Here is a 25,277-nt window from a genome sequence, read left to right as displayed (position 1 = left end):
TCTATAAAGTAAGGGAGGAGGGTGTGGGAGAGTCTCGCCAGCTGGCATGGCTTTCGCGTAGATGCGCTTAGATGCGCTCAAGGACGCTTAAGAACGCTTACAGTCGTTTGCATTGGTTTAGATAACCGAACCGTTACAGTGTGTGAAGAAGGTTTTCGACGCCTCGGGTAACCCCGACGTACGACGACTACTACGAGACGAAAACTAACGCAATTCAAGTGAAAGTAGTGTAGATCTATGTATTTCCATGAGTAATTTAATCCTTGCTGCAGGCCAGAATGTTGAAAAACTGGAATTTAAAATTTTCGTCACAAGAATTTGAAACATCATGAGAAAAACAGTGTTTGGAGGCCTGGGAGGCATACCCGGTGACTAGAAATGATACTACGGAGCTACGGGAGGTTGTTCTGTGCCCCTGCGGCATTGCTAACATATGCGAGGGCTTCGGCTGTCATACCAATGCGTCGATGAGACTTGTACTTCCTCACAGCGAATGCAGCTTGTCGAGCATCAAGTCCTTTTCTAATTTAAGAGTTCAACAAATGTTTTATTTGACGAGAAAGCAGTAGCGTACCTGTAAGCGTCCATACAGCGCCAAGATTTGCAGAAAAATCGCCGGATAGTCAAGGTATCACAAAGCACCAGTCCCTGTAGCTATGATGCATTCGTTAGCATGTTTATTGATGCATTAAACCATGCTAACTAGCAGACTTCTAGTAAGCCTATAGTCCATTGCTCGGTCACTTAGTACAGTAGTACTATCTCGTAGTTCGGTCAATTATTGCTGGGTCTTCGGCAACTTAATTCGAACATTCAATGAAAGCCGGTGATTCAGAAATTATGAGGTTCGGTAACTAGTGACGTTCCGGCCAGCCGAAGCCGGGCCAGATTGAGCCGGGCCTAGGACACGGGCTGACGACTCAATGTTAAACTCGCCTGTAACGAGATCGCCTTACCCGTCTGCTCCGGAGGGGCTGCAGTGGACGACGGGATCCCAGTGGCATTTGTCGCGAGGTACGGAACGAGCTCGCTGTACTTGTTGATATACGCGTCGAGCGTGGCTGGCAACACAACCCGTCAAAACAAAATTTCCTGCAAGGAGCTCAAAGAACAAACTTGCCATGTCCAAATATCGTACTCGCACCTTCGTATCGCGGCACACTATACTCAGGCGTCGTGACGTAGTGTCCGTACGTGTTCGCAGGGACCCGCGATCATCACATATGCCCTATCGTCCAGGACACCTTCTGCAATCAGCCTCGCCCTCAGTGCATCCCTACACGAAGAGCACGTCTATCAATGACTGAAACACAGGCACAAAATGTACCCACCTCATCCTCCTCCCCGCCATAGTCGTCAACTCCCCTGGCATCGCAAGAATCACGAATTGCCCCACCCTCAACATCTGCACGTCCACTGTCCCGGGCGACCAGTCGTACGGCTGATGGTTATATCCCGAGTTCAGTAATATAGGCTTGGAGTAGCGACATGGGCTTACGTAGTTCCGCCAGCGAAAGAGTAGCCTAAGGGAGTGAGTTCAGAAGGGAGCGATAACGGAGGAGGAAAAACACTCACCAAGAGCAGCGGAGCATGTTCTCGCAAGTGTCCCATTTGGTAACGTAAACGAATAAGTAGTCCTTCAACCGTATCAATCTCACCGCCGATTCAACGAAAGATGCATGAAATACAGCTTACATATCAAGATATACATGTACACTTTTCACACTCCCACTCACAGCAGTCGTATTGCTGTCTTCCATTACAGTCCGTGTTGCTTCGAATTGTGCCTGCCCGATTAGTCTATTGGACTCAAAATCCGATATGTGGAAGCCGGGACCCCTTAATATGTGGAGAGGAAATAAGTTAAAATGAAAGGTGATCCCAAGGCTGCTCCGTGTTTGCTGTCGTTCTCGACAACAGAACACGCTGCAGCATACGACATGGGTCGCGAACGACAAAAGAAATGATGTAATGAAAAACGCATGAACAGTGCAGCGCATTGCGACGATAACAGAAATGCCAAAAAGTAATGGTGGAAGAGCAGTGAGTACGCTGTCTCTTGCTGTGACCATGGGACAATATGGATGTCAGGAAGAGACAACATACTTGCTGGCTCGACCGGGATGACTGAGTTATTGAAATCGAACGTGAAGAGAGAGGACAGAAGGAAAAACCGAGACAACATACTTGCTGGCTCGACCGGGACGATCGAGTTATTGAAATCGAACGTGAAGAATGCAAAGAACGAACAAGCAAGTGAGGATAAAGGACAGAAGGAAAAACTCACCGTCCGTGACAGTCCTCGGTCCGATTACCACATGTCGAATGCTCAAACTTGCCACGCAGGGTTGGCCATCCCATGGGTTTCCGAGTAATTCGCAGTAGGCGCCCAGGCTATTAGAGGCGAGTAGGGGCAAATGGATTATGTGTAGGGTATAGTGCGTGTGGTAGAGCATGTGCATGGGTGAAGACTGGGAGGTGGGTTATACGTGTCGTAGAAGGAGAAAGGTGTATATATATGCGCATTGTTGAGGTGGGAAATACGATGCAAACGAAGTCAATACATCGACATTTTTGACACTGCAACAGAAGGCTCACGTATTCGGGGTGGTATCGCCCACGTTGGCTTCGAGTGCGGATGGTGACTCACATTGAATGAACCCTGCAACAAAGGAATTGTTGCCAAGCATCGAGGAAGGCTCGATGTACGCTACCGAAGTATTAGATTTGCCAAATGTGGGTGGAGGGAGACTCACATTCGTACATCCACGCTGCCATGCCCTTGTTATCACCGCTAACCAGGGTATTATTCTACCACCTTGAGTTTTTTTTAAAAAGTCAAGCGCGTAGAAACATTCACGCACCTCATACAAACTCGTCCCATGCACAGGGAAGAAGCTCAGAAACCCCATCGGATAAACGCGCGGCTGCGCTGGCGCATGTGGAGGCCAGTGTCTGTTTGCGATAGGTATGCATAGCCCTGATGTGTTGATTAGGTGGTAAATAAGATTAGAGATGAAGTGGGACATACCATCATACTACTATGATTCATAGTTGTCTCGACAACTGGGCTGTTGGATGTGCCATGAGACTCGTACCCGAAGAACAGCAAGAAGGCGGCGAACGTACCCAGTAACATCTCCAATGCCTGTAGCAGAGATTCTCAATATCGCACTGGCTCTCTGGCGAACATGTGCTCACCAAGGTTAGCTATGATTAATGAATTATCGTATATCATTGATCAACAGTAATATGATGCCATCACCGATGGCAGGTAACCGCAGCACCCTATTTCCATATATGGAGCGTGCGATAGGGTTCGGGGAATTCGGGGTGGTCAAATTCAACTCCAGCCTGTAAAAAGCTTAATTTCTGAATATGCCATCTGCAAGCTGGTAACTTACTGTGGCAGGACTTGCTACATAGTCGAAAAGGCTCTCGCAATCAAGTTACACTCTGTTATCCCAGCGTCAATGGCCGACGAGAGGACAGTTTCAGTTGAACAATAACGTGACTTAACGGTTCCACTTGGAGACACATAAATCATACCTCGTTGCACAAGTTGCCGCTCTTCCATCCCGGAGTTACATGCACTAGAGGCTATGCTCATAAGCGAAATGTATTTAATCCGCGTGTCCATAGTGCGCTGACCTTCCCGTCTCTGCCTGCCATGGCAGCTTCTTCCAAACCGACAGAAGAAAGTTCGCATTCACCCAGTCTTCTTGCATATGATGCACCCCCGAATCACCAGGACTTTGACTCGATGACATCTGATACAAAGTTCACTGCTGAAACTAGAACCGAACTCTACGACTGCGGTCTGAAGAGTCGCAGATATGCCCTTGTCGGAGTGGCATGCTCAATCATCTTCAGCTGCTTATGCATCGTTGTAGGCATTGTCACTTTAGCCCATCACGGAGTCTCCGGAGTAACCTTGATAAATATGTCCCCCGTATATTCATTGGATCAATTTGAAGTTGATATTGGGTCGCGCACGCAGGTGGAGATATTGGCCTTGACACTTAACACAATCGTCATGTTATGCACCGAATCCATAGGCTTCGTACACGGCATCTCATTGCGCTCTGCGCTAGCCTCCGAGTCTCGGCTTCGTTTCAACACCAATCTGCGCCTTCTGACCGCAGCTCGTGGATGGTGTAACCCTAACGGTGTCCTGCTTAATGGTATTTCGGCTGTCCTCCTCATCATATCCTACAGTTCAGCCTCGCTCGTCGCATGTCTCGACCTTCAAATAACGTCAGGCGCATTTGAGGGTATTGCCATCGCAGGGTTACCTCTCATCATTTTGGGCGTCGTGCTCCTCCTCCAGGTGATGATCGCATTGTCAGGGATGCGGGCCGTCAAAATATTGACGTGGAGCTCCTCACCTTTCGATTTGACCGCCACACTGGTCCACCACACGCAACTGACCCCTGCTACTTTGCGGTGCATGCGTCCTACGTCTGACCTAGACACATATGGTCCAGCGAAGCCATCAGAGATGCAGCCCTCTGCATGGCATGCTCACCCTAGCATCCGGAAAGTTGTCATTTCTCTTTGGGCGATCGTTGCAGCATGCGCTGGATGGGCCGCACTCGTCATGTACATCTGGGACAAGTCCCCCAGCCTGAAAGTGTATTCCCCCCATGCGCTGACCCTACAAGCGTGGTCGTTCTTCTCTAATTGGATGAACAATCAACTCAATTTCATCTTCTATAACATGCCGGGTGTCAATATTGCGACGTGGATTCTGCTCTTTGTCAATGTGGCAGTTATCCAGGGACCGTTGACACTTGGGCTGCATTGCTCGGAGCTCATTGCAAATGCTATTCGAGACGAAAGACAGTGGAGATACGCTACTGGAAGGAAAGGACTTAGAACGGCGACGAACCCGGTGAAGGCGATTTTCGCTCATCCAATATGTCTCGTCCTTTTCGCCGCAAAGCCTTTCCTGCGTGAGTCATTCTCGCCTAGTATTTTTTGTCGGTGTTATCAGTAAACATCATCCTTGACGAACACAGACTGGATGTTTGGGCTCTCACTTGTGACATCTGCCATAGCCTATGACGAGAAGCTAATAGAATTGTCGGTAATCATGTGTACTGCCCAGGTTCGCACTTGCTGCCCAAGTAAAATTGTAACGACATCCTCATACCCTCGTGCAGATCTGGAACTTATGCATTGCGCTGTTTATATTTTCCTGTTTCTTCACTTTTGTCGCACTGCGCCGACCGCGTGGTCCCCAGCCAGCTGCATATGGCCACGTCCAGACGCTCGCCAACCTCGTGGACGAGTGGTCGCCTGTGATGTGGTGGGGACACAAGGAGGATGGAATTCCGTACTGTCATGCTGGTAGGCTATTTGTGTGCTCACGATCCTACTGCTTTGACACTTTTAAAAGGGACAAGTGATCACCCGCTGCCGGATGTGAAGATGGACTGCGTTTATGCTGGTTCCGGTGCTGGGTCTCTGGTACCCCTCTCGTGAGAGGTACTTGCTTTGCTTTATAAACTTTAAAAGGTATTTCTCGATCCCTTCAGCCATACCGTTGAACGAGATATATACCATTTTTATGCTGTCTGCTGCATTGTAGTTCAGTTCGTCTTGTTCGTAGTTTACCATTCATATCTGGGACAATTTTTAGAGGTCCTAGATATGTTCAATTCTACCTTCAAATAATTGCCGAATCGTTAATGACATGTCGTATAGTTGACTTGCAAAGTTATGCTTTGGACTGAAGTGAGCGCCATAACCTGTAGTGATGCTGCTGTTCAGTTCTTGACATTGCCCTCCAGAGCTGGGAGAAGTGGCACTGGAGTAGGGGGCCCCAAGGCGGGGCTCAAGCGGCAGGCGGTGTTCGCCGGTGTCCCCGACTCTCGAAGAGTAGGTATATTGAGTTTGGCTCGGCCGACTATTTGGGGTACTACATAGGGGCCTGACTACCCGCGCCGCACGGATATCTGCGCATACCCGACTTTAACGAGCTCTCTGACCCGTACCCATGCGGGTGGAACCATCTAAGGTATCCACCATCCGTACTATCCATCAGTCGCAGCAGTGGCGCAGGATTTCCATGCTCCTCCCAGAATGTTTGATGAGATTTGTAGGATATAAAGCAAGCTGTCTTCCTGCTACCGAGTAATTCGAACTCGAATAGATCTTGTGCGATCAATGCGTTTTTCCTTGCTCGCCGTCATCGCTGTTCTGACAGCATTTACGTCTGTCAGTGCTACAGCAGACGTTTCCAGCACGGAATGTATTCTCGATGGTTACTCTTGTGGTAATAGCACCTTCTGCTGCTACGGTTGCTGCTCTGGCTACTGCGGGAATGACTATGTGAGTTTGCTTTTGATCCACTGGCAGGATCCAACCTCATGACTCACGCTTTGCGCTTTGCAATAGACGTGCTATAGCTTGTAAGATTCCAATTCTAGAGAGTTGTTAGATCGCCAGCTGAGTGGGTCATTCTGCCTTTGTATTGGAGTTGTGGTTTACGGCTCGATTCCCAAAGACTTGCTGAGTGTGTCATTGTGATCGTCGTTGGGCCAATTTCACTGCCGCTTGAACAATGGGAAGCCTTGAATAGAATAGAGGGATATCTCATACGAGGTGGTCGCTAGTAAAACTGTAAACAATGATGAAGTTGTACCGAGGTTCATGAACACGAAGCCTCTGGTAGCGAAGGCCAGATACGATGTCGCCAACGAGTTCAAGATCCAACCGTCTTCCCTTGTGTTGGCTGAAATGATGTGGGAGAAGATAGCGACACCGCACCCCATACCACGCTTGCGAGTCGGAACTCCGTCGATGATATTCTCGAGACATAGTAATTGATGTCCAGGTGTTGTGCATGTTGAGCGGTGAATCAACAGAACTTCCAGAACAGCCTTTCTTGCATTCCCTGCGACCCGATCGTTTACCTTGACCTCATACCATCGGTAAGCCTGATCCACAATGTCACAGCAAGCGATGCGAAGATCCGAGAAAATGCGTTGATTTTCATAATTATGGGGACCCAATCCTATATAATAAATTACACAGCAGTCATATTGCAAACGAGAAGAAAAAATGCGGCAAGAGTCTATGAAGCAATGCGATGCGATCCAAATACCAAACAAGACACCCACCCTGCTGAAGCATGGAGTGAAGATTTTTTCAACCTCTACGACTCCTACTAGACCAGTGTTTACAGGGGAAGGCGCTGCTTCTCACTCATGGAAGCGGGCTGAGCGACGATGTTCTGTCGTGAACAAGAAAGAGGAAATGTCATTTTGTCAGTACGGGCACGATACCAGGACCGACGTTGGAAAGGGTTCCATAATCCGGGGTACTGGCTCTGAAGTAAGTGTAACCGACTCACCTCATCCTCAGCAAGGCGGATGCGAGTGCTCTGAGCCTTGGCACGCGCGCTCTTGATGAATTTTGAGAGGATGAACATGCCGAAGAGGAAAACAAGCAGCCAGAATGGCGAAGACAGTGCTGGAGATCGCGTTCTGGGAGCCATTGTGGACCCAGTCATCAGTAAGACCTGAGCTGCAAGCAGCGGCCCATTGCTTCTGGCTAGGCAATGGCGTAGTTCTGGAACAGTGGTATTAAGTAAGAGCAACTTAAAAAAAACTAGCGCAGGTGCCTACCTCGATCCTGTAGATGAATTCCGTTGCAGCAATAGTCAGACTTGTGGCCGAGAGCGTGGTAGGTCTCGAAAGTCGCCGCGGGTGCCGTTCTTGAACTTGATCCTGACGAAGTCACGGTCTTCAGGGGGAGGTCCAGCGACGGAGCTCGAAGGCAAGAGCAGAAGCGTAGTTCGCTGTAGTCCTTGAGTTAATCGGCTGAATGCATTGAAGTGAGATCATACGCACGGATACCGGCGAGCTCAGGGTTCTCCTTAATCATCTCAAGCATGTGGAATAGGGAGATAAACGGCTGGTAGGAGGTCTCAACGAGGAGGAACTGTAGAGGGTCGCCGTTGAATGCAATCCGCTGGAGGGAGTTCAAGACCGTGTGGAGGATCGTGCGGCCAGCCACTGAAGAAAATAATATTAGTGGTGGACAGCGTACGTGAATTGAAATTGGCTCACAGTTACCAATACCACCGACATGCTTGTCCGAGAAGATGGCATTCTCGTGGTAGTCAGCAAAACCACGAGCCTGCTCAACCAAGGTAGGGAGAAGGCGGTGAGCGTAGGTCTTGTTGTGAGAATACCCAGTCGAGATGTAGTCGTAAATCTAGAAGAAGTTCAGCCCGACATCAGTAATCTGAAGTTAGATGGCGACACACATTCCACTAGATCACAGAGGTAATCAGCATTTGTATCAAAGTATGAGAGGTGTAACCTACAGCATTCTCAAGAGTAGTAGGGCGGCCGAAAACGTAGTCCCTGACAGCACCGAAGAAAGGACCGGCGGCCTTCGCGGTTGCCTTGAACTCAGACGATGAGTAGACATTGGAGATGTGTTGCACGAAAGCCTGCAGGTCATGGTGAGATCGCGGTTCCCCAGGTTTGAACCTTTGTATTGCTTACCGGACAGTCAATCCATGGCTCAAGGGACCTGTCGTTACCGGGATCGACGGTCTGGATGGGAACGTACTGGTAACCGCCAAGGGGAGCAACGACAGTGGTCTCGTTGGCAAGAACAATCTTGTTGGCAGGGTTGGGAGGGAAAAGACCCTGGAGGAGAGCGACAGCAGAGTCAAAGATGACATCACCCTCACCGCCAGCCTTGGCATGGACGTGGACCTCATGGGTGTCTACGAGGTCGGTTTTCATGTTCGCGATGTATGAAGGAGAAGACGAGGACATGTAGGTCGAGCGAAGAAAGGATCCGAGCTGGTGAGACTGGACCTGTAGTGCAGGCTGCATTAGCTAGGGAAGTTACAAGCCGCTACCAGTGACTTACAACACCAAGAGCAGTGCTTTCGGTGTAGGAGCTCTCATAGGTCACAGGGTCCTGGTAGTACTCTGTGCGGTCACCATTACGGGCGATGATGAGAACACCAAGAACGTTAGTCATGTTGGTATTGGGAGTAGGTAGTTGGTGAGTGTTGAGGAATTGGAGAGGAGGAATGCTGCTGTTCTGTTGTGACAGTTGGAATTCTGGTCCTTAAATCATGGTAGAACGCCAGCCCCTGCGCCATGTATGCCTTGCACTTGTCACTCTAGATCACATTAGGTTAGCAAGGAGAAGGCTTGGAAAACGCAAGGAGGGGACAGCATGGAGTTAATGCATAGAAGCTTGCGGAAAGCAGTATGATGGCCGTTCTGTAAATTGAAAAGTGCATGCGTACACTTGCTTCCTGACGGTGGTAGGGCCAGCTGAGTACTTGAGTACTGAGTTGGCAATTGGGCGCTCCGCCAGGCCCAGCGGAGTGGGTCATTCTGCTTTCGTATTGGAATTGTTGTTCACGGGGCTCGGTTCCCAAAGACTTGCTGAGTTGGTCATTACGATCGTCGTTGAGCCAATTTCACTGCCGCTTGAGCAATGGGAAACCTTGAATAGAATAGAGGAATGTCTCATACGAGGTGTGGTCACTAATAAAACTATAAACAATGATGAAGTTGTACCGAGGTTCATGAACACGAAGCCTCTGGTAGCGAAGGCCAGATACCATGTTGCCAACGAGTTCAAGATCCAACCGTCTTCCCGTGTGTTGGCTGAAATGTGGGAGAAGATAGTGACACTGCATCCCAAATCATGTTTAGTCTGAACTCCGTCGAATCTCGATGATATTCTTGCGACCTGACCAAGGATATTCAACCAACCAACGATGCAGTCTACGATTGCGCGATGGGACTTCGGACAGAGTTGAGCTGATGCCGTATATAGCCCTCTGCAACCACTGGCATGTGGGAAATGCAGAGAGGCCATCAGCAAAATCTCAGTTTCCATTTTCGGCCGCCGTTAATAATTATGCCACTTTCCCCGCCTTGGCGTAGTACTACACCTCCGGCTAGTACCAGCTTTACAGAAATTATCATCATCTTATTTACTGAGGCCTGGCCAGGACAGTTTGTACACCCTGTGCTCTCTGTTACACAAACCGGCCGGCTAAAAGCTCCGGCCGGTACCATTTCTACACTGTTTTTGCACGTCCGGGGAGTTCTACGTGGAGTTCTGACTGACTTCTAAGTATGTGCTCCCTACTATGTACTCGTTGTAGCCATTGTTTTGTCTTCTGTCACAAGTGCGCTGCTCAGCTGGTTTTATTCATAGTATTTCGTTTTGTTTGTGCCTGATAATGATTCTTCATGCTTAACATTCGATGCAGTGAGACCATGATGTTGTCCATCTCGAGTCTCAGTGAATCAAAACCGTTCGGTGACCTCGATACGCACTAATATAAATTCAATACGAGGACATAGTAGTGATCCAAAAAGGGTCCCATAACGAAAATGAGTCAAAGCCAGTCCATCATCTCGATCCGATCCACAGATTCATCCCACAGTAAAAGGCGAAGAATCACCCGTGAACGCCGATATACTGCCCAAGAGCGACTTTGAATCGCCGTGGTATGTTATTCGATATGTCCCAGCTGGCGTTCCATCTTCGATGGTCCTGTGCAAGCGATCAGACAACCGCACATATTCGCACTTTTGAAAACTTACCATCGGATATCAACCGTACTCGTACCAAGTACCTAAAATGACGTCAGTAGATGCACATGTATAACTTGCTTTGGGAACGTGCCTTGCTCGTCCGATTCCACTGGTACGTCGTCGAAGGATGCGAGTCTGTCCTCACTACCACCCACTCATCGTTCATTTGTCTGTCCACGGTGAGGAATGTCCCCTCTAGTCTCAGATTGTTCTGATGATATTTGTAATAGTCTAGTCAGAACGAAATAGGAAGGAGATGGGGTTGAAAGACATACGCGTGGATTAGCACCGACGAATCGAACAGCTACAGTGTCTCCCACGTGATATATGCCACTCTCGACATCAGCGAGGACGTCTCCAAAGTGCTTGAAAATAGGAGGATTGTCAACGAGCACCGAGGTCTGCAAGTCATGAGCCACTCATTGAACATGACACATCGATGTCAGACTCGCCTGTAATGAGATCGCTTTACTCGTCTGCTCCGGAGGAGGTGCAATGGACGATGGGACCCCAGTGGAATTTGTCGCGAGGTACGGAACGAGCTCGCTGTACTTGTTGATATACGCGTCGAGCGTGGCTAGCAACCCGTCAAAACACAATTTCCTGCAAGAAGCCCAAAGAACAAGCTCACCAGGTCCAAATATCGTACTAGCACCTTCGTATCGCTGCACACTATACTCCTCCGGCGTCGTGACGTAGTGTCCGTACGTGTTCGCAGGACCCGCGATCACCACATATGCCCTATCGTCCAGGACACCTTCTGCAATCAGCCTCGCCCTCAGTGCATCCCTACACAGAGAACACATCTATCAATGACCAAAATTCAAAAACACAGGCACAGAATGTACCCACCTCATCCTCCTCCCCGCCATGGTCGTCAACTCCCCTGGCATCACAAGAATCACGAATTGCCCCACTCTCAGCATCTGCACGTCCACCGTCCCGGGCGACCAGTCGTACGGCCGATGGTTATATCCTGAGTTCAGTAATATAGGCTTGGGGTAGTGACATGCGATCTGTTCTTCTGATGGGGCTGGAGTGATAAATCTTTTGACGACTTCCCAGAAGGGGTTTTGGGAGGAGGAGTTATCTCCTTGGATGAAGTCGAACGCGCCGGGGCCATCACTGAAGGATAGGTTATGGGATGGGAAGTGGTCAAGTAACATGGGCTTACGTGGTTCCGCCCGCGAAAGAGTAACCTAATGGAAGTCAGCTCAGGAGGGAGCGATAACGGAGGAAGAAAAGGCACTCACCAAGAGCTGCAGGGCATGTCCTCGCAAGCGTCCCATTTGGCAACGTAAACGTGTAAGTCGTCCTTCAACCGTATCAATCTCACCGCCGATTCAACAAAAGATGCATGGAATACAGCTTACATATCAAGGTACACATGTACGCTCTTCACACTCCCGCTTACAGCGGTCATATTGCTGTTCTCCATCACAGTCCGCGTTGCCTCAAATTGTGCCTGTCCGATCATCCTATTGGACTCGAAATCCGATATGTGGAAGCCGGGACCCCTTGAATATGCGGAGAGGAAATAAGTTATCAGTGTATGTTTTGGTGCAAGAAACGAAAGATGATCCCAAGGCTGCCCCGTATTTTCTGCTCCTTTCAACGAAGTGTGGAAGCACGAGGCAGCATAAGACATGGGTCACGAACGACAAAAGAAATGATGTAATGAAAAGCGCATGAACAGCGCAGCGCATTGCGACGATAACAGAAATGCCAAAAGTAATGGATGGAAGAGCAGCGAGTACGCTGTCTCTTGTTGTGACCGGGGTGAAATGCGGTCGCAAAAAGAGACGGACATACTCGCTGGCTCGACCGGGACGGTTTGGATGTTTATGGAATTTGAACGTGAGGAATGAATAACGGACAAGTAACCAAGTGAAGGGAAATGTCAGAAATAAGAACTTACCGTCCGTGACAGTCTTCGGTTCGATTACCACATGTCGAGTGTTCGAACTCGCAGGGTTGGCCATCCCATGGTTTTCCGGGTGATTCGCAGTAGGCGCCCAGGCTATTAGATGCGTATAGGGGCGAAGGGATTATATGTAGATATATGCGTGTGGTAGAGCATATGCATGGATGAAGACCGGGAGGTGGGTTATACGTGTCGTAGAAGGAGATAGGTGCATATATATGTGCATTGTTGAGGCGGAAAATACGATGCAAACGAAGTCAATATATCGACATTTTTGACACTGCAACAGAAGGCTCACGTATTCGGGGTGGTATCGCCCACGTTGGCTTCAAGTGCCTTGTTATCAACATGAAGGAAGGAAGAAGGGATGGTGACTCACATTGAACGAACCCTGCAACAAAAGAATTGTTGCCAGGCATCGAGGAAGGCTCGATGTATGCTATTGAAACGTTAAATGTGCCAAATATGGGTGGAGGGAGACTCACATTCGTACATCCACGCTGCCATACCCTTATTATCACCGCTCACCAGGGTATTGTTCTACCACCTTGAGGTTTTTTAAAAGTCAAGCGCGTAGAAACATTCACGCACCTCATACAAACTCGTCCCATGCACCGGGAAAAAGCTCAGCAACCCCGTCGCATCTCCATCCGCATTCTCAAAGCCCAAAACCGTCACCGTCGTATCCTGATTCTCCTCGTACATCGCTCTTTCCCACTCCGGATTCGCCAAATACGCACTCGGGCTCCGATTCCGATTCGCATTGAGCAGCGTCGTGTTTCCCAGCTTTATATTGCCCGGAACGAGTGAGTTGTGCGCGTCTACGATGGCTTTGAGGGTACCGGAGACGATGGCGGCTGCGGTTTCGTTCACGTATCCGAGGGAAGTGACTTGTGGGAGGAGATTCTCGAGATAGCCACCGACGCCGCTGTGGGCATGAGTTCCGACGAGGGCAGTGTTGGCGTGGGTGTAGAGGTCTCCGTAGAGCGATTGAAGGGAGGAGAGAATGGTTCGTCGGATGCCGGTGTCACCCATGCAGATGTCTAGTTGTCAGGGTATGGTTGAATGGGAGGGTACAATTCGGATATAGATAACGTACCAGAGTTAATGAAGAGCACACGCTCGGAAGGGTTAGAAGCGTCGGCGATGATAAACGCGCGGCTGCGCTGACGCATGTGGAGACCAGTGTCTGTTTGTGGTAGGAATGCATAGCCCTGACGAGCTACTTAGGCGGTAAATGCAATTAGAGATGAAGTGGGACATACCATCATATTTGTCTCGACAACTGGGCTGTTGGATGTGTCATGAGGGTGCCCAAAGAACAGCAAGAAGGTGGCGAACATACCCAGTAACATCTCCAATGCCTGTAGCACAGATTCTCAGTATCGCATTGGCCCTCTAAGGCTGTGCTCACCGAGCCCGATCAGATATTCCCCACTGCTGTTACTACCACCCTGGACCTCGATAGCTGGTGGAATAGCGGTAAAGAACGCAGCTAGATACATGACGAATAAGCGCATGGCGTCATGAATCCAATTGAATGGAAAGGCCGAGTCTGCCAGTGCTGTGGAGAATGATGGGAGATACATCTTGACTTTGGCTCATGTGAGGTCTTTGTGACTGAGCTTTGCACCTAACGGGCTGGTGAACATGTGCTTGAAGTCGGTTGATACGACACAGGAGATTGACGTACTGTACTTGGCACTAGAACGGGACTTGTGATTGTTACTAGATGAAAAGGATTCAGAGGGATAATTGGGAACGGAGAGGATGATGTTGGGGAGGGTAGAAACGTGTGGGAGTAAGTTCATGGAGCCGTGCGAGCCTCATTCATTGACCCCTATCTGGTTCCACTAACTCAGCTCGAGCTGTACATAGGTGTCCTCGCATGCACTAACTTCACCTAACCTTTCAAAATTTCATGTCGTACACACCATCTGACATTCAATATTCAACACTCGGTGATCTGGACTAACAACAAGAACGCGTTGGTTGCAGCAGTCGGTTAGCGGCGCTTGATCCATCGTGACCATTCCAACAGCAACTTGCGCAATTGACAACGATATAGCAATGATACGAAAATCAGAACAAAAGCTAGATGCCATCAAACGCGTCAGACTCAGCCTAGACTAATTATAACCACAGTATCAGCTGACCAACGATTTGCCAACGATGATGCCCAAGTACTACTTGCTCGGATTTTATGTAGCAAGTGTCGATGATCTGGCATTCGATAACGACCTGTAAATCTCTCTTCAACTTGAACGTTCCGTTGATGTACTTAGACTGATCAACCTTTCAAGAACTGTCCTACGCCCAACAACCAAGAACCTTCTGATTGTAGCAAGATATAGTATGAAACTTGTTATCTACAGCACCCTCAACCGAACAACACACGATTCGCTGCATCGATAAGCTCGTTGTTCTCCCCACCCCTTGATACGAACGGCTCGAAACCCAACGCCCGACGTCCTTGGCTCGTGGTGATATCTTGTGCCGTAGCTCGCCCTGCGAAAGTAGATTCGCCGGAGCCTCCCGGGAAGTCCCTGCCAGTATCGAGCAATCAGCGTCACGAGAATCGCTCGAGACAAAAGACATACGGAGCGGGGAGACCGTGAACGAAATTAGCTCGCTGGTCCCGAATGTATGATGCGCTGAGCAAGACAGACTTCAAGTTGAGCTTAGACTATCAGCTACGAAAGACTCACTTTTTCACGGAAAGCGGGACTGCAGGAATATAGAAAACCGACGAATCATTTTGACCACCATGCAGTTGTTCAACGGAATGTACGGTGTCGCAGTGCCCTGCGCACGAACACAGTCAAGAAATGTAAAGAGAATATAAGAAACCACACACAGTAAACTTGATCACCAGGTTGAATCTCTGGAACACTCGTCATGGTCTCGCCGAGTCTCAAATGCGGGTGCGTTTCTTCGTTAAGCTCCTGCCCCTTGCCTGGTACACTCCCCGGAAACGAGCTGCTTTCCAAGTCCAGCTCCCACTCACCACCTGTAGGGCCAGGACGGAAGAAAGGACGAAGCATGATGTACGCAGTCGCTAGAGAGACCATTGGAAGTACGCGAAGTGTACCCTCACCAACTCCAGTCGTGGAGAGTGAGGTCCAGCCCTGCCAACAACGGAAGACGGAACATTGACCCCTTCCGAACACGGTGAGCATGTGTATAAAGAAGGACGTGGAACACTTACGGTGCATTGTATAGATCTTGCTTTGCATCCATGCGCCAGGACACATCAAATGGGTCGTGTGACCTCCAACCCGCTCCACCTGCTAAGATTCGGCGGAAGACCCTACGGAACATAGGATCCTCCCAGCGCTCGACGCTTCCTCCATCGATATGAGGACCAACTGTGAACGATCTGTCACCGGGAGTACGAATGCGCAAGCGGTCGAAGTAACTGATAGGTGTACTAAAGCAGACGTGCTTGTTTGATGGGTCATGCCAAAGCTGGAGGAGCTCTTGTTGAGTACGGAGAATGGCGGGATGAGTACGCGCCGCAATTTGAGGTTTGGTGTTGTAGAGCTCGTATACTTGAATATCGTTCGCTGGGAAGCCTACGACACGACATCAAGTCATCAAATGAAGCGTGAGGGAAAGTATGGACCTTTGACAGGGTTTGCAGCGATATATTCCTTCACCGACGCTTTCCACTGTAGCACTTCCTATATGTACCACGCTAGTCAATAGACCTGACTGATATCACAGTGATACAGTGAACAGACCTCCTTTGGAACTGCGCCCGTGACTATAACAACACCAGATTTCTTGATATGATCCTTCTGAGTGTTGGACAAGCCACGTTCAATGTCGGTAAACGAAACACGAGGGATAACCTATTTTCCTGCCAGTGTCGGTCATGTAAAAAAGCACTTGAACAGGTGCGTATACTTGTCCCCCCAAACTAACAATCTCTTTCGTTCGTCCTTCCAAAGCAGCAAGAACCTGCTTCCAGGCCAGCATGATGGTCGCATGGGTTGCGCCCATATCAGCGAGCACATCCTTCTTCAGCTGAGCGAACCGAGCTGGAAGTGCAGGGACTTCGGCACTAGGGCTTAGTGTTGTGAACACGTCTGCGATCGTGCCTTCTTGTTTGGCTGCGCGCTTCGTCTGTGCAGCTCCTGCCATCATTGTGCGGGAGTGCGTCCGAGAAAGTAATCGAGTGCTAAGGGTATATCGTGCATTCGCGTGAAAGATGGTGGAGACGATCATGTTGATGGCAGGGATGCTAGATGGCAAGGACTGATACCAGGTTGCATACTTAGTCTAAGGAGCGTTCAATCTCCGATTAATATTGTTGAGTTATGGGGCCCGAGGATTTTCCGAGGTGATTAGTATTCAGGGGCCATATGTACATCTGAATAAATCCCAGTAGCATCCTGGTAGCAACATTAACCAAAGGGTCTTGCAGACGAGTCGAATGCAAAATCCGTTGATCAATTCAACAGAGCATGAGATAGTAGGCTGTCAGTAACATCACGAGGTAAGAATTGGGTATCAAATTTTTACTTGACTCACCTCATTGTCTTGTCATCCAATTACATAACATCCAAGCTGTACCGAATTCAATGCGTCAGAACTTGTTGCATTAGCCTCCAAGCAGTAAGTCCGGACAACAAATTTCCGTAGCACAGCAGAGTGTTTGGCTCCATTGACGAGTACTCAGACTGAGCGAGTCGTTCAAGGGCCAGCATTCTGTTGTTTATGCAACGAAACCACTGCAGTACACAAAAATTCCCGCTACCATTGTGGAGTGGGTCTCGGGTCTGGTGCATGGTCCATGGTTTCTGTGTAAAATCTATACGACCCACTTCAATTGTTTGCTTTGTTCGCCGACGGTCTATCACTCGATCATTTGAAAAGGCATATGGTCGTTCATCGGATACCCGCTTTTGTTGGATTCCCTTCACTCTCTGTCGATTCGAGGATCTAGAACCGACATCACGCTGCGACTTATGGTTCATGAATCATATAGCTTCTATCACATACATTGGGTACGAGAAGTCCATAGTAAGTGTACAGTAAGAAGGAGACCTGATTGCGAGCAGATATGTATACAAGAAAAGTCATCAAAGTGTCTATCTTCTTCATAATACCACGCGGTACCCCTCATCCATCGGTTAACCCGCAGACCCAAGCTTTATCCCACTTGTAGTTACACTGCCAAAAGTGTCCCTTGTCATTTGTGACCTTGAAGGATATACCATCCGATCGAACACTTTTCTCTCCAGGAAGGGTCTTGCGAAGCGGCGGTGTCCCCCAAGGGAAAATTTCAGGGTCTTGCTTGAATAGGGGAGCAGAAATCGTGAGCCGTTCCACATGCAAGTCTGTTCCCCGTGTGTGGTCGATATATGAATGTACATCGAGGGTCCCAGTCAGATGCGGGTAGGCTACTGAAAATGTTTCAAGGCTCTTCATACAGGCCCACGGAATGTCGCGCATCCAGCACCTCAGCGCGTATCGTGGAGATACTAAACCCATAGTGATGTCGCCAAAATATGCCGAATCAGGGTGCAAATCGATCAGGTAGGTGAGATGGGGGATTGATGGCAGGAAAACAGTTCCCTTCCGAGTGTCAATGCTCCGGAAGATCTGAGCCTCGGCGTCGTGACCCCGGGCCGTTATCGTTAGACTTTGGGTCTTTCCAGGAAAGGGGGAGGGTCGATGCGCGACATTAGGATCTCTGCGGGATTTCCACGCATTTTCCACGCTCTGGACAACAAGCCTTAAAGAGGAGCAGTCAACCGCAAGTGCCGGTGAAGCCAGTAATGTCGGAACCAGCACGCTCATGTCCAGCTTGAGCTCAGAATCTGGTGAGCGACATTCTTTCAAGCTACCGATCCACATCCTCTGTATAACGGAGGTGTAGTCAAAGAAAAGATCGCTTTTTTCAGCAGCATATGCTTGTTGAATCCGCAGAGCATTTGCGAACATTCCAACGCTGTGAGATCGGCGGAGCAAGATGGTGTGTAGGAGTTTCGGCAGGGTGATGCGTCTCACAAGTCGAGAGACGGAGCATAGGGAGAGGGCAGTTGCATAGGGATTTTTGTCGTCATATTTCTCTTTTTGGGAAAACGTCGGCTCTGCCGCGTGGTCGAGGATCATGAGGAGAATCTCAAGAGGTAGGTCGCTAGATCGAGAGCGGGTAGCAGGTTCCATGATGGGGGAGTAAGATGCTGAGCTGGTTAGAAGGAGCCCTGCCTTAAATACGCGCCTCATGAATTGTGGCGTCACACCCACAGCAATAGATGCACATTGTATGTGGGACCACAAGGTGTAACCCAGTGGTCCAGAGTAGACTGATTGTTCCTTCTAGGTCGCACAATGTACTCTTGTCCTGTGGAAATTAATATTTGTTAGTCGCCACAGATTATCATAGCAATGATGCGGATGCGGCACGAACCACAGAGTCCACATTCCCACCAGACTCGATGACACGCACACGGACTCATTCGGGTTTCGTCATGACACAACTCTCACAATGCATGGTTGGCCACTGAGTTGAGTTGTTTCCGGGCAATTTTCACTGCACTCGAGTAGCAGGTAACAAGGATGCTCGATGAAGTATGAAATAAAACATATTTCCAAGTCGATTAAGAAGCACTTGCCGGATTTCCCAGACTGATCTCATAGCACCCCGTCTGCGCGACTCGGAGCTACATTGTTTCACCAAGCAGATGCAAACTTCGATCGGTGAGCGTCCCTGCGCAGGTGAGTCAGTGTATAAGCTGCCCCTCTATCTTGAGGTTGTTCAAAGTAGGCGTGCTTACTAGTTAAGGTTGCGTCGAAGTGCAGAAGGATTTCAAGTTGATGACTGGGTCAAAACTACCAGCTCGACTCACTCACCCAGAGGACGACGCCACAAGATTTGTATCGTGACTTGAGTAAATGACACTACAATAGAGAACAACGTGAGGGATAGGTATATGCAAAAGCAAGACGACCACACCGCGAGAGTATCACGGTAATTAATACAACAACTTGATGTTGGACTAGCGTACAAGTCCACGCGTGAAAACGACTCGAAGTGTAAGAACATACGAACTTGACCTTTATTGCATGGAATCGCAATATCGCAGATCCAAGGTTAGCACAGTTAGGAAAGCCTGGAATTAGCGTACGAGATAGTGATTCCAGCGTGAAAACACGCTAACTTGCATAGTCACCTGAACACAGGCGTTAGCATAAAGTTCCAGCCAGTCCCGGGTACTCCAGCACGGTACAAAGGAACGAAGGGTGGAACATAGGGTAGTGACGAGACTTAGAGCATAAATTGAACATTCGAACCCGAGCAAGTAGGGGTAATGAACATGAAGGGGCATTAGTCTAGTAGTATCAGACGGATAAGTGGGACAGATAGGTCTCCATGGTCTGCTGTGAAAATTATAATCCAACACATGCATATATTATCACATACGACGTACCGATGAAAACCGCTCAGATACCTTATCTTTGGGGGAAAACATGCATCTACAGTATTTCTATCGTCCTGACGTCCATCGGGTCTCGATCAGAAGCCACATCTTTGACCTGTGCAATGATGTCACGATCCGACGCAACTCTCTTGTATTCTCCGCCGCGCTGCCGCGCTAGCAAAAATGCGCCAAAAGACTGCCCAAGGCGAACAAGCAACCGTAATGCTGGCGATTCTAGACCATTGACCTGTTGTTTTACAAAAGAACGGCTATGCGAGTCGTCTGATGGAGAAGGAGGGGGCGTCCAATAATCCCCCTCGCTCTCTGTATCGTCTAGCATATTTTCAAAGTCTGGTAGCTCAAGCAGAGACCGATCCCAGGGACGGACAAGCACGAAGGTTTGCTGAAGCGGTCTTGTGCGTGAGAACTGAAGCAATCGGCTCTTTAGTGGTGACCAGTAGGTCTTGAAGTCCGTTTGCCTTGACTTCATATCGAGTCTCCTGGGATGGACCGTGACTCAGACTGACTTCTGTGCACACGAAATGCCATGCAAGGCAGATGGAGTCTGCAGTTCGCGAAGCGAGCAGCGCTCGTGTTATCAAGCTGGTCGTAAAGTTTGGAAGCCAATTCCACAACCACAGGATTTTTTCGCAGCGAAGAGATAGCTGTCTGAATCTGATCTTCGGACAAGGATGGAAGGGTGCGTGGAGGAGTGGTGTAAGAGGTAATACAGGCTGGAAGACAGCTATTGAAGCTCGGACGGTTGTCCGATCCAGTCGAGGACAGTGATGTCGCCCGACCGAGCCACGATCTCCTGCAGGAGCCGCCCGAGCGCGTTCTGCTTCTTCTCGCCGTAGATTACAGGTAGGGTGATGCCGAAGATACCAAATAATGAGTACGCAACGTCTTCCTGTACAGTGGTGATGCGCTTCGATGCCCATTGCAGTTTCTCTCGGGCGCCGCTCATACCTGGACGGAAGGTCACCAGAGCCTGTGCATCTATGCCCGTCGCATCCTCCAACTCCTTCATGATTGCAGGGGACTCTTTGTGGTTGGCAGAGCGATCGTCGAGATATAACGACCAATCATTTTGATAAAAGATTACAACTTTCGGAGCGACGAATTCTTGAAAGGTCCATCCTCGCTCGTTCCAAACACTCCTCGCCAGTGTACCGGGCTGGGATGAAGGAGGGACATCGCATAGGTATACAATGGTGAGCGCTGAATGACGGTACCAAACGAACATGGAGTTGATCGATTCTTGAAGCTCGGTATTGCTATTCTTGTCGATGCAGCATGTGTCCATCCATACCCAGCAATACCCAGCATCACGAGCGACTTTGCAGAATGACTGCAGTTTCATGATGCCACCAAGTCCATTCAACTCGTACACGACTTTGTCCTGGATGTCGTGCAGCAACGCCTCTGTCTCTTCCCACCTGTGTGATAGCAGGACGCAACGGAAGTACGTCGCCACCACGTCTTTGATGCGTTCCGTTCGGAGGTCTGAACGTTTCGTTGTGGATGAAAGAAGCTCCTTGTACTCTGAACTCATTTTGAAGCAGTTTATCTGTGCCGCTCGGTTGCACAAGAGACCCGTGGAAGTGTTAAGTAAACGAAGAGGGGCGTTTTCGAGTTCAATCCAAACGGCTTTTCGAATAGTATCTTCCGCCTCGGATGGAGAGATATACTGCTGACGCAGCTCTGCAGAACGAGATAAGCATTTTTTTAGTGTTCCGCTAGGTCATACCTCGTATCTGTGCTTCAGGAGCATCGTCCAACTTGGACAACATGATTGTGAAGGCCTCGATGGCTTCATCATAACGTTGCGCGCCACGCAATGCTGTATGTGTCAACTCAAATCCAACGTGAGACGAAGGATTGAGCTCGGTGACCTATGCATCACAGAAGTCAACATGGGCTACGAAAATATAGACGCCAGCGCACCTTTTGCGCATCAAGGAGCGCATCCTCCCATAGCATTTTACCTAACTTTGCCTTGCTGCGATTTGCAAACATGACATCAGATGTGTGATCCAGGTCGATCGCCGCCGAGTATAGGTTAATAGCCCTATCGTACTCGCTCGCGGTGAGGGCGGCATCTCCGTTGACAGCGCAGAGTGCGCTGCATTCTTGCTCGAAATCTGAGAGAAATGCAGGTGAGGATTGTATCCTGCATGTCACTACGAACTCTACACTTGCCATTGGACCAGTCAAGGCAATCGGCCTTGGTATTTTCGTCACTCGAAACCATCATGTGCCGGTATGATTTCACGGCATCTTGAAGTTTACCTGCTCGAAGGAGTGCATAGCATCGTTTCTGGTGTGCCTTTTGCCACAAGGACTGTAAGTCCCAGCCAAAGAGCTGGAAAAAACACTCAGTTATGAAAAGCACCATGTATGCACCATCTCAACATACCACCACCACATCCTCGTAAGTTTCATGAATATCTGATTTCGATGATAAATTGCTGGAGTTGAGAGCGGCAGCGAAATAGTCAGCGGCTTCGTCGTAACGCATGCCATCCAAAGCTTTGATTCCGAGTTGAACACGTAAATATGCCTAATGTGTGAGGTTGCAAAGGTTAGTGTTGATGACCGGACGTGGCTGCATGATACTTACTTGCACAATATGACATGCGCGAGTGTCGGCATTTGGACACCCGGCAGTGAGTTCTTTGAGGAGCAGGTTTGCCTCGTCATGTTGATCTGCACTGAAAAGTGCAATAGCCTGAAATACATGATGAAGCGGAGAGTATGGGAGGCAACTGTAATGTCATACCTTGATCAAGAGCAGGAAATGAATGGTTTCTGAATCTTGGTTAGTGTACATGGATGCAACATCAAATGCTGCCCTCGCATCCCGGACATGGCCTTTTCCGCAGAGGGCGATGCCTTTGGAGATATAGCCTGTCAACGAGGGCTGAATGCTAATGGACTATGTCATCATCGAGTTAGCCTTTTGTAAGGGGGCCATGAGCAGTGCATACAACTCGCCTTGATTGCATCTTGAAGGGCGCGGTCCCAGTCGCGTTTTCGAGTCATGACGAACGAGCGATGAGCGTAGGAAGTATGGTTTTTGACATCAATGTTGATATCTTGCGTGAGTAGTCGTTCGGCGGTAGATAAGTCTCCATTTATGCATGCTATGCGGGCTGTCGTGATTGCTAGTATCTGCACAAAACATGCTCGAATTGTGGTATATGAGTCAAAGACGGAAACATGCCTTTGGATGAATACCCTGAGGTGCCCACTCTGAGATCATCTTATCGTAACCTCCGCTGAGGATGTGGTTGCCGTCCACGGAAAAAGTAACACATAACGTCGAAGATGAGTGATTGAAGATGGAAATGGATCGTCGATCTGAGAGCGTCCAGAGACGGACGTGGTTGTCAGAAGACGCGGAGGCGACGAGTGTTCCAGCAGGATTAATGGCAATGGCATTGATGGAGGTAGTGTGGCCCGTCCAGGGATTACCGACCTGCTGCCAGGTTGTTGTATCCCATTCGCGTATAGTAGGATCGTCCGAACTGCCGCCTATGAGAAGGCGTGTGCCATCGGGTGTCCACGCGAGTGAGTAGTTCTGTGACGACTGTCCTGTGTGAGCCTTGAAGGATGTGACGCATTCCCTCGTGCCTGGATTATAAATTTTGATATTACGGTGTGTCGCGATGGCAAGAAGTTCGCCAGACGGCGAATATCGAACACAGTTGACCAAACTACCACACTTTATTGGATCTCCTTGCAGCTTCCAGGTTTTGGTGTTCCACAGTTTCGTCATTTTGTCCCATGAACCAGTGACTAGCACTGTTCCATCGGGAGAAAAGTCAAGCGAGGTGATCCAACTGAAGTGGGCTTTGATGGGTTGGGTGAGCAATTCGCTAGTTTCTCCGTGCCAGATGATGACCTTTCCGTCAATATCACCGCTTGCTATTAATTGCCCATCTCGTGATACCCCCAATCCCCACACCTCGCTGTGATGCCCCTCCATTTTCTTCAACACAACACCTGTCTTCAAGTCCCACAGACGAAGCGTCCTGTCATATGAGCCGGTAATCATTCGTCGTTTATCGGGGAACACTGCGACTCCCATTACGTTTCCTGTAGTATGGCCTTTGAACTCTCGCAGGAGTGTGGTGATTGGAATGAGCTCCGACATTTCACTGGAGGTTGATGGCGTTTGGCGCGGTCGAGGTCGTCTTTGAAGGGATTATGGGTGTCTTTCTCTAAGTTGCAAAGGTGCGTTTATTGTGCATTTTATGCTGCTCCACTGCATCAACCTGCCTCGTTTCCATACTGACGCCCAGGACACGAGGCTTCCACACCTCCATCACTGTTGCAACCAAAATGCACCCTATAGCCATACCCGCCATCCTCGACACTACCCTCCCGGCGCCTCAGTGCATACATGCGTCCGACTCTTGTCCTCAAAGCTTCCAGAATGTATCCTATCGCATCCAATCGAGTAGTCGGTACTTCCTGGCAACTGGATCTGGCTATCTATCCTACATGGGTGCATCGTGTCGAGCAGCTATTCCAGCACATCACCATGTTACTCGTTCGAACGCATGCATATAGCTGACTGCAATATCACCCCTTCATCCCACCCCTTCTCAAGACCTGCTTGTGCACCGGATACGGCTGAAGTTCTCTCTTCTGGCGTCTCACACTCATCACCAATTCCATCACAGAGGAGCGCTTTACTTCCAGCGTTCTGCTTGTGATTCATCTCTACTTTAAGCTTCGCCCGATCCCGGCCCAACTGGTTTCAGTTGTCTCATTCGCCAATCCCCTCCCAAGTCCATCATCATCGAAATCGCGCACCACACAATTACCAGTGCAACCGGTCGCTAACCTTGGCGATCCCTCACCAGAGATGCTACGGAGCCATGCGTTCGAAGGACTGTTATCGCGGGTGTTTGAGAAATGCCACCATGGAATCAAGAGTCCATATACCTAAACCGCCGAGAGACTAAGTGAATCTTACACCGGTTCTTTCACCAATGCTCTCATCCAGATTGCCATGTGCCAGGCGCTGCGTGGTCGATCTTTGAAAGACTCGTAATTATTCTCCGATGTCATGTACTATCTACTTTGTTAATGGGAATTAGTGCATGCTAATGAGGATGAAACGACGGATGGTCTGGCTGTAGAGCGACGGAGCCTGCCCCAAAGCCTCTTAGTGCCCGCATGCACATCTCCGTCTACGGCTCTGTTCTAGTGATATTGTGACGAGCCTAGTTGCAGCTTAGTCCTTGGGCCGTTCGGCGTGGGGGTGCTGTTTTGCTAACGTCATCTGGGCTGTTCAACAGTGACTCAAACTTC

At 49.3% G+C, this 25,277-nt stretch overlaps 6 protein-coding genes across 6 annotated transcripts; 1 reads left to right on the top strand and 5 right to left on the bottom strand.

The window, feature by feature from the left end:
* Positions 1-374: 374 nt before the first annotated feature.
* On the bottom strand, positions 375-3,238 carry DFJ58DRAFT_917372 (Neutral/alkaline non-lysosomal ceramidase-domain-containing protein; the record flags this gene model as incomplete). Its single annotated transcript, XM_041395526.1, has 16 exons — positions 375-522; positions 575-654; positions 863-936; positions 957-1,061; positions 1,209-1,276; positions 1,332-1,441; positions 1,499-1,523; positions 1,576-1,637; positions 1,737-2,062; positions 2,107-2,127; positions 2,288-2,394; positions 2,599-2,710; positions 2,757-2,811; positions 2,865-2,955; positions 3,130-3,148; positions 3,202-3,238. 16 exons carry the CDS (start codon positions 3,236-3,238, stop codon positions 393-395), a joined length of 1,422 nt encoding a protein of 473 aa, XP_041237611.1. The 3' UTR covers positions 375-392.
* A 403-nt stretch (positions 3,239-3,641) lies between these two features.
* Positions 3,642-5,511, top strand: DFJ58DRAFT_749477 (uncharacterized protein). Its single transcript, XM_041387658.1, has 4 exons — positions 3,642-4,955; positions 5,022-5,110; positions 5,166-5,352; positions 5,402-5,511. The coding sequence occupies exons 1-4, from the start codon at positions 3,671-3,673 to the stop codon at positions 5,485-5,487; spliced, it is 1,647 nt and encodes a 548-aa protein (XP_041237610.1). The 5' UTR covers positions 3,642-3,670; the 3' UTR covers positions 5,488-5,511.
* A 1,534-nt stretch (positions 5,512-7,045) lies between these two features.
* Positions 7,046-9,309, bottom strand: DFJ58DRAFT_815842 (histidine phosphatase superfamily). Its single transcript, XM_041391721.1, has 12 exons — positions 8,899-9,309; positions 8,523-8,843; positions 8,339-8,467; positions 8,079-8,226; positions 7,860-8,024; positions 7,775-7,807; positions 7,676-7,752; positions 7,437-7,556; positions 7,357-7,411; positions 7,303-7,334; positions 7,152-7,240; positions 7,046-7,118 (listed from the first exon to the last, which is right to left on the bottom strand). The coding sequence occupies exons 1-11, from the start codon at positions 9,010-9,012 to the stop codon at positions 7,187-7,189; spliced, it is 1,248 nt and encodes a 415-aa protein (XP_041237609.1). The 5' UTR covers positions 9,013-9,309; the 3' UTR covers positions 7,046-7,118; positions 7,152-7,186.
* Positions 9,310-10,235: 926 nt separating this feature from the next.
* DFJ58DRAFT_815834 (Neutral/alkaline nonlysosomal ceramidase) lies at positions 10,236-14,313 on the bottom strand. The gene is made up of 20 exons (XM_041391720.1): positions 14,213-14,313; positions 13,934-14,152; positions 13,865-13,883; positions 13,785-13,809; positions 13,619-13,733; positions 13,111-13,562; positions 13,005-13,059; positions 12,899-12,958; positions 12,818-12,845; positions 12,514-12,615; positions 11,969-12,112; positions 11,849-11,910; positions 11,770-11,794; positions 11,448-11,720; positions 11,227-11,384; positions 11,048-11,172; positions 10,871-10,996; positions 10,687-10,806; positions 10,605-10,636; positions 10,236-10,554 (listed from the first exon to the last, which is right to left on the bottom strand). The coding sequence occupies exons 2-20, from the start codon at positions 14,106-14,108 to the stop codon at positions 10,434-10,436; spliced, it is 2,217 nt and encodes a 738-aa protein (XP_041237608.1). The 5' UTR covers positions 14,109-14,152; positions 14,213-14,313; the 3' UTR covers positions 10,236-10,433.
* Positions 14,314-14,834: 521 nt separating this feature from the next.
* DFJ58DRAFT_815833 (DUF1479-domain-containing protein) lies at positions 14,835-16,813 on the bottom strand. The gene is made up of 8 exons (XM_041391719.1): positions 16,429-16,813; positions 16,263-16,373; positions 16,145-16,202; positions 15,728-16,094; positions 15,377-15,678; positions 15,228-15,324; positions 15,120-15,173; positions 14,835-15,065 (listed from the first exon to the last, which is right to left on the bottom strand). Exons 1-8 carry the CDS (start codon positions 16,747-16,749, stop codon positions 14,900-14,902), a joined length of 1,476 nt encoding a protein of 491 aa, XP_041237607.1. The 5' UTR covers positions 16,750-16,813; the 3' UTR covers positions 14,835-14,899.
* Positions 16,814-18,057: 1,244 nt separating this feature from the next.
* On the bottom strand, positions 18,058-18,669 carry DFJ58DRAFT_629272 (uncharacterized protein; the record flags this gene model as incomplete). The annotated part of the gene is made up of 1 exon (XM_041381174.1): positions 18,058-18,669. A coding segment is annotated over one exon (612 nt), but the record flags the coding sequence as incomplete, so codon positions are not given.
* Positions 18,670-25,277: the final 6,608 nt, after the last annotated feature.

The sequence above is a fragment of the Suillus subalutaceus genome (genome assembly GCF_016647625.1).
Source record: "Suillus subalutaceus strain FC151 chromosome Unknown DFJ58scaffold_174, whole genome shotgun sequence".
Taxonomy (NCBI): domain Eukaryota; kingdom Fungi; phylum Basidiomycota; class Agaricomycetes; order Boletales; family Suillaceae; genus Suillus; species Suillus subalutaceus.
Note: the sequence above shows the minus strand (reverse complement) of the source record. Positions and strands in the feature narration are given on the sequence as shown.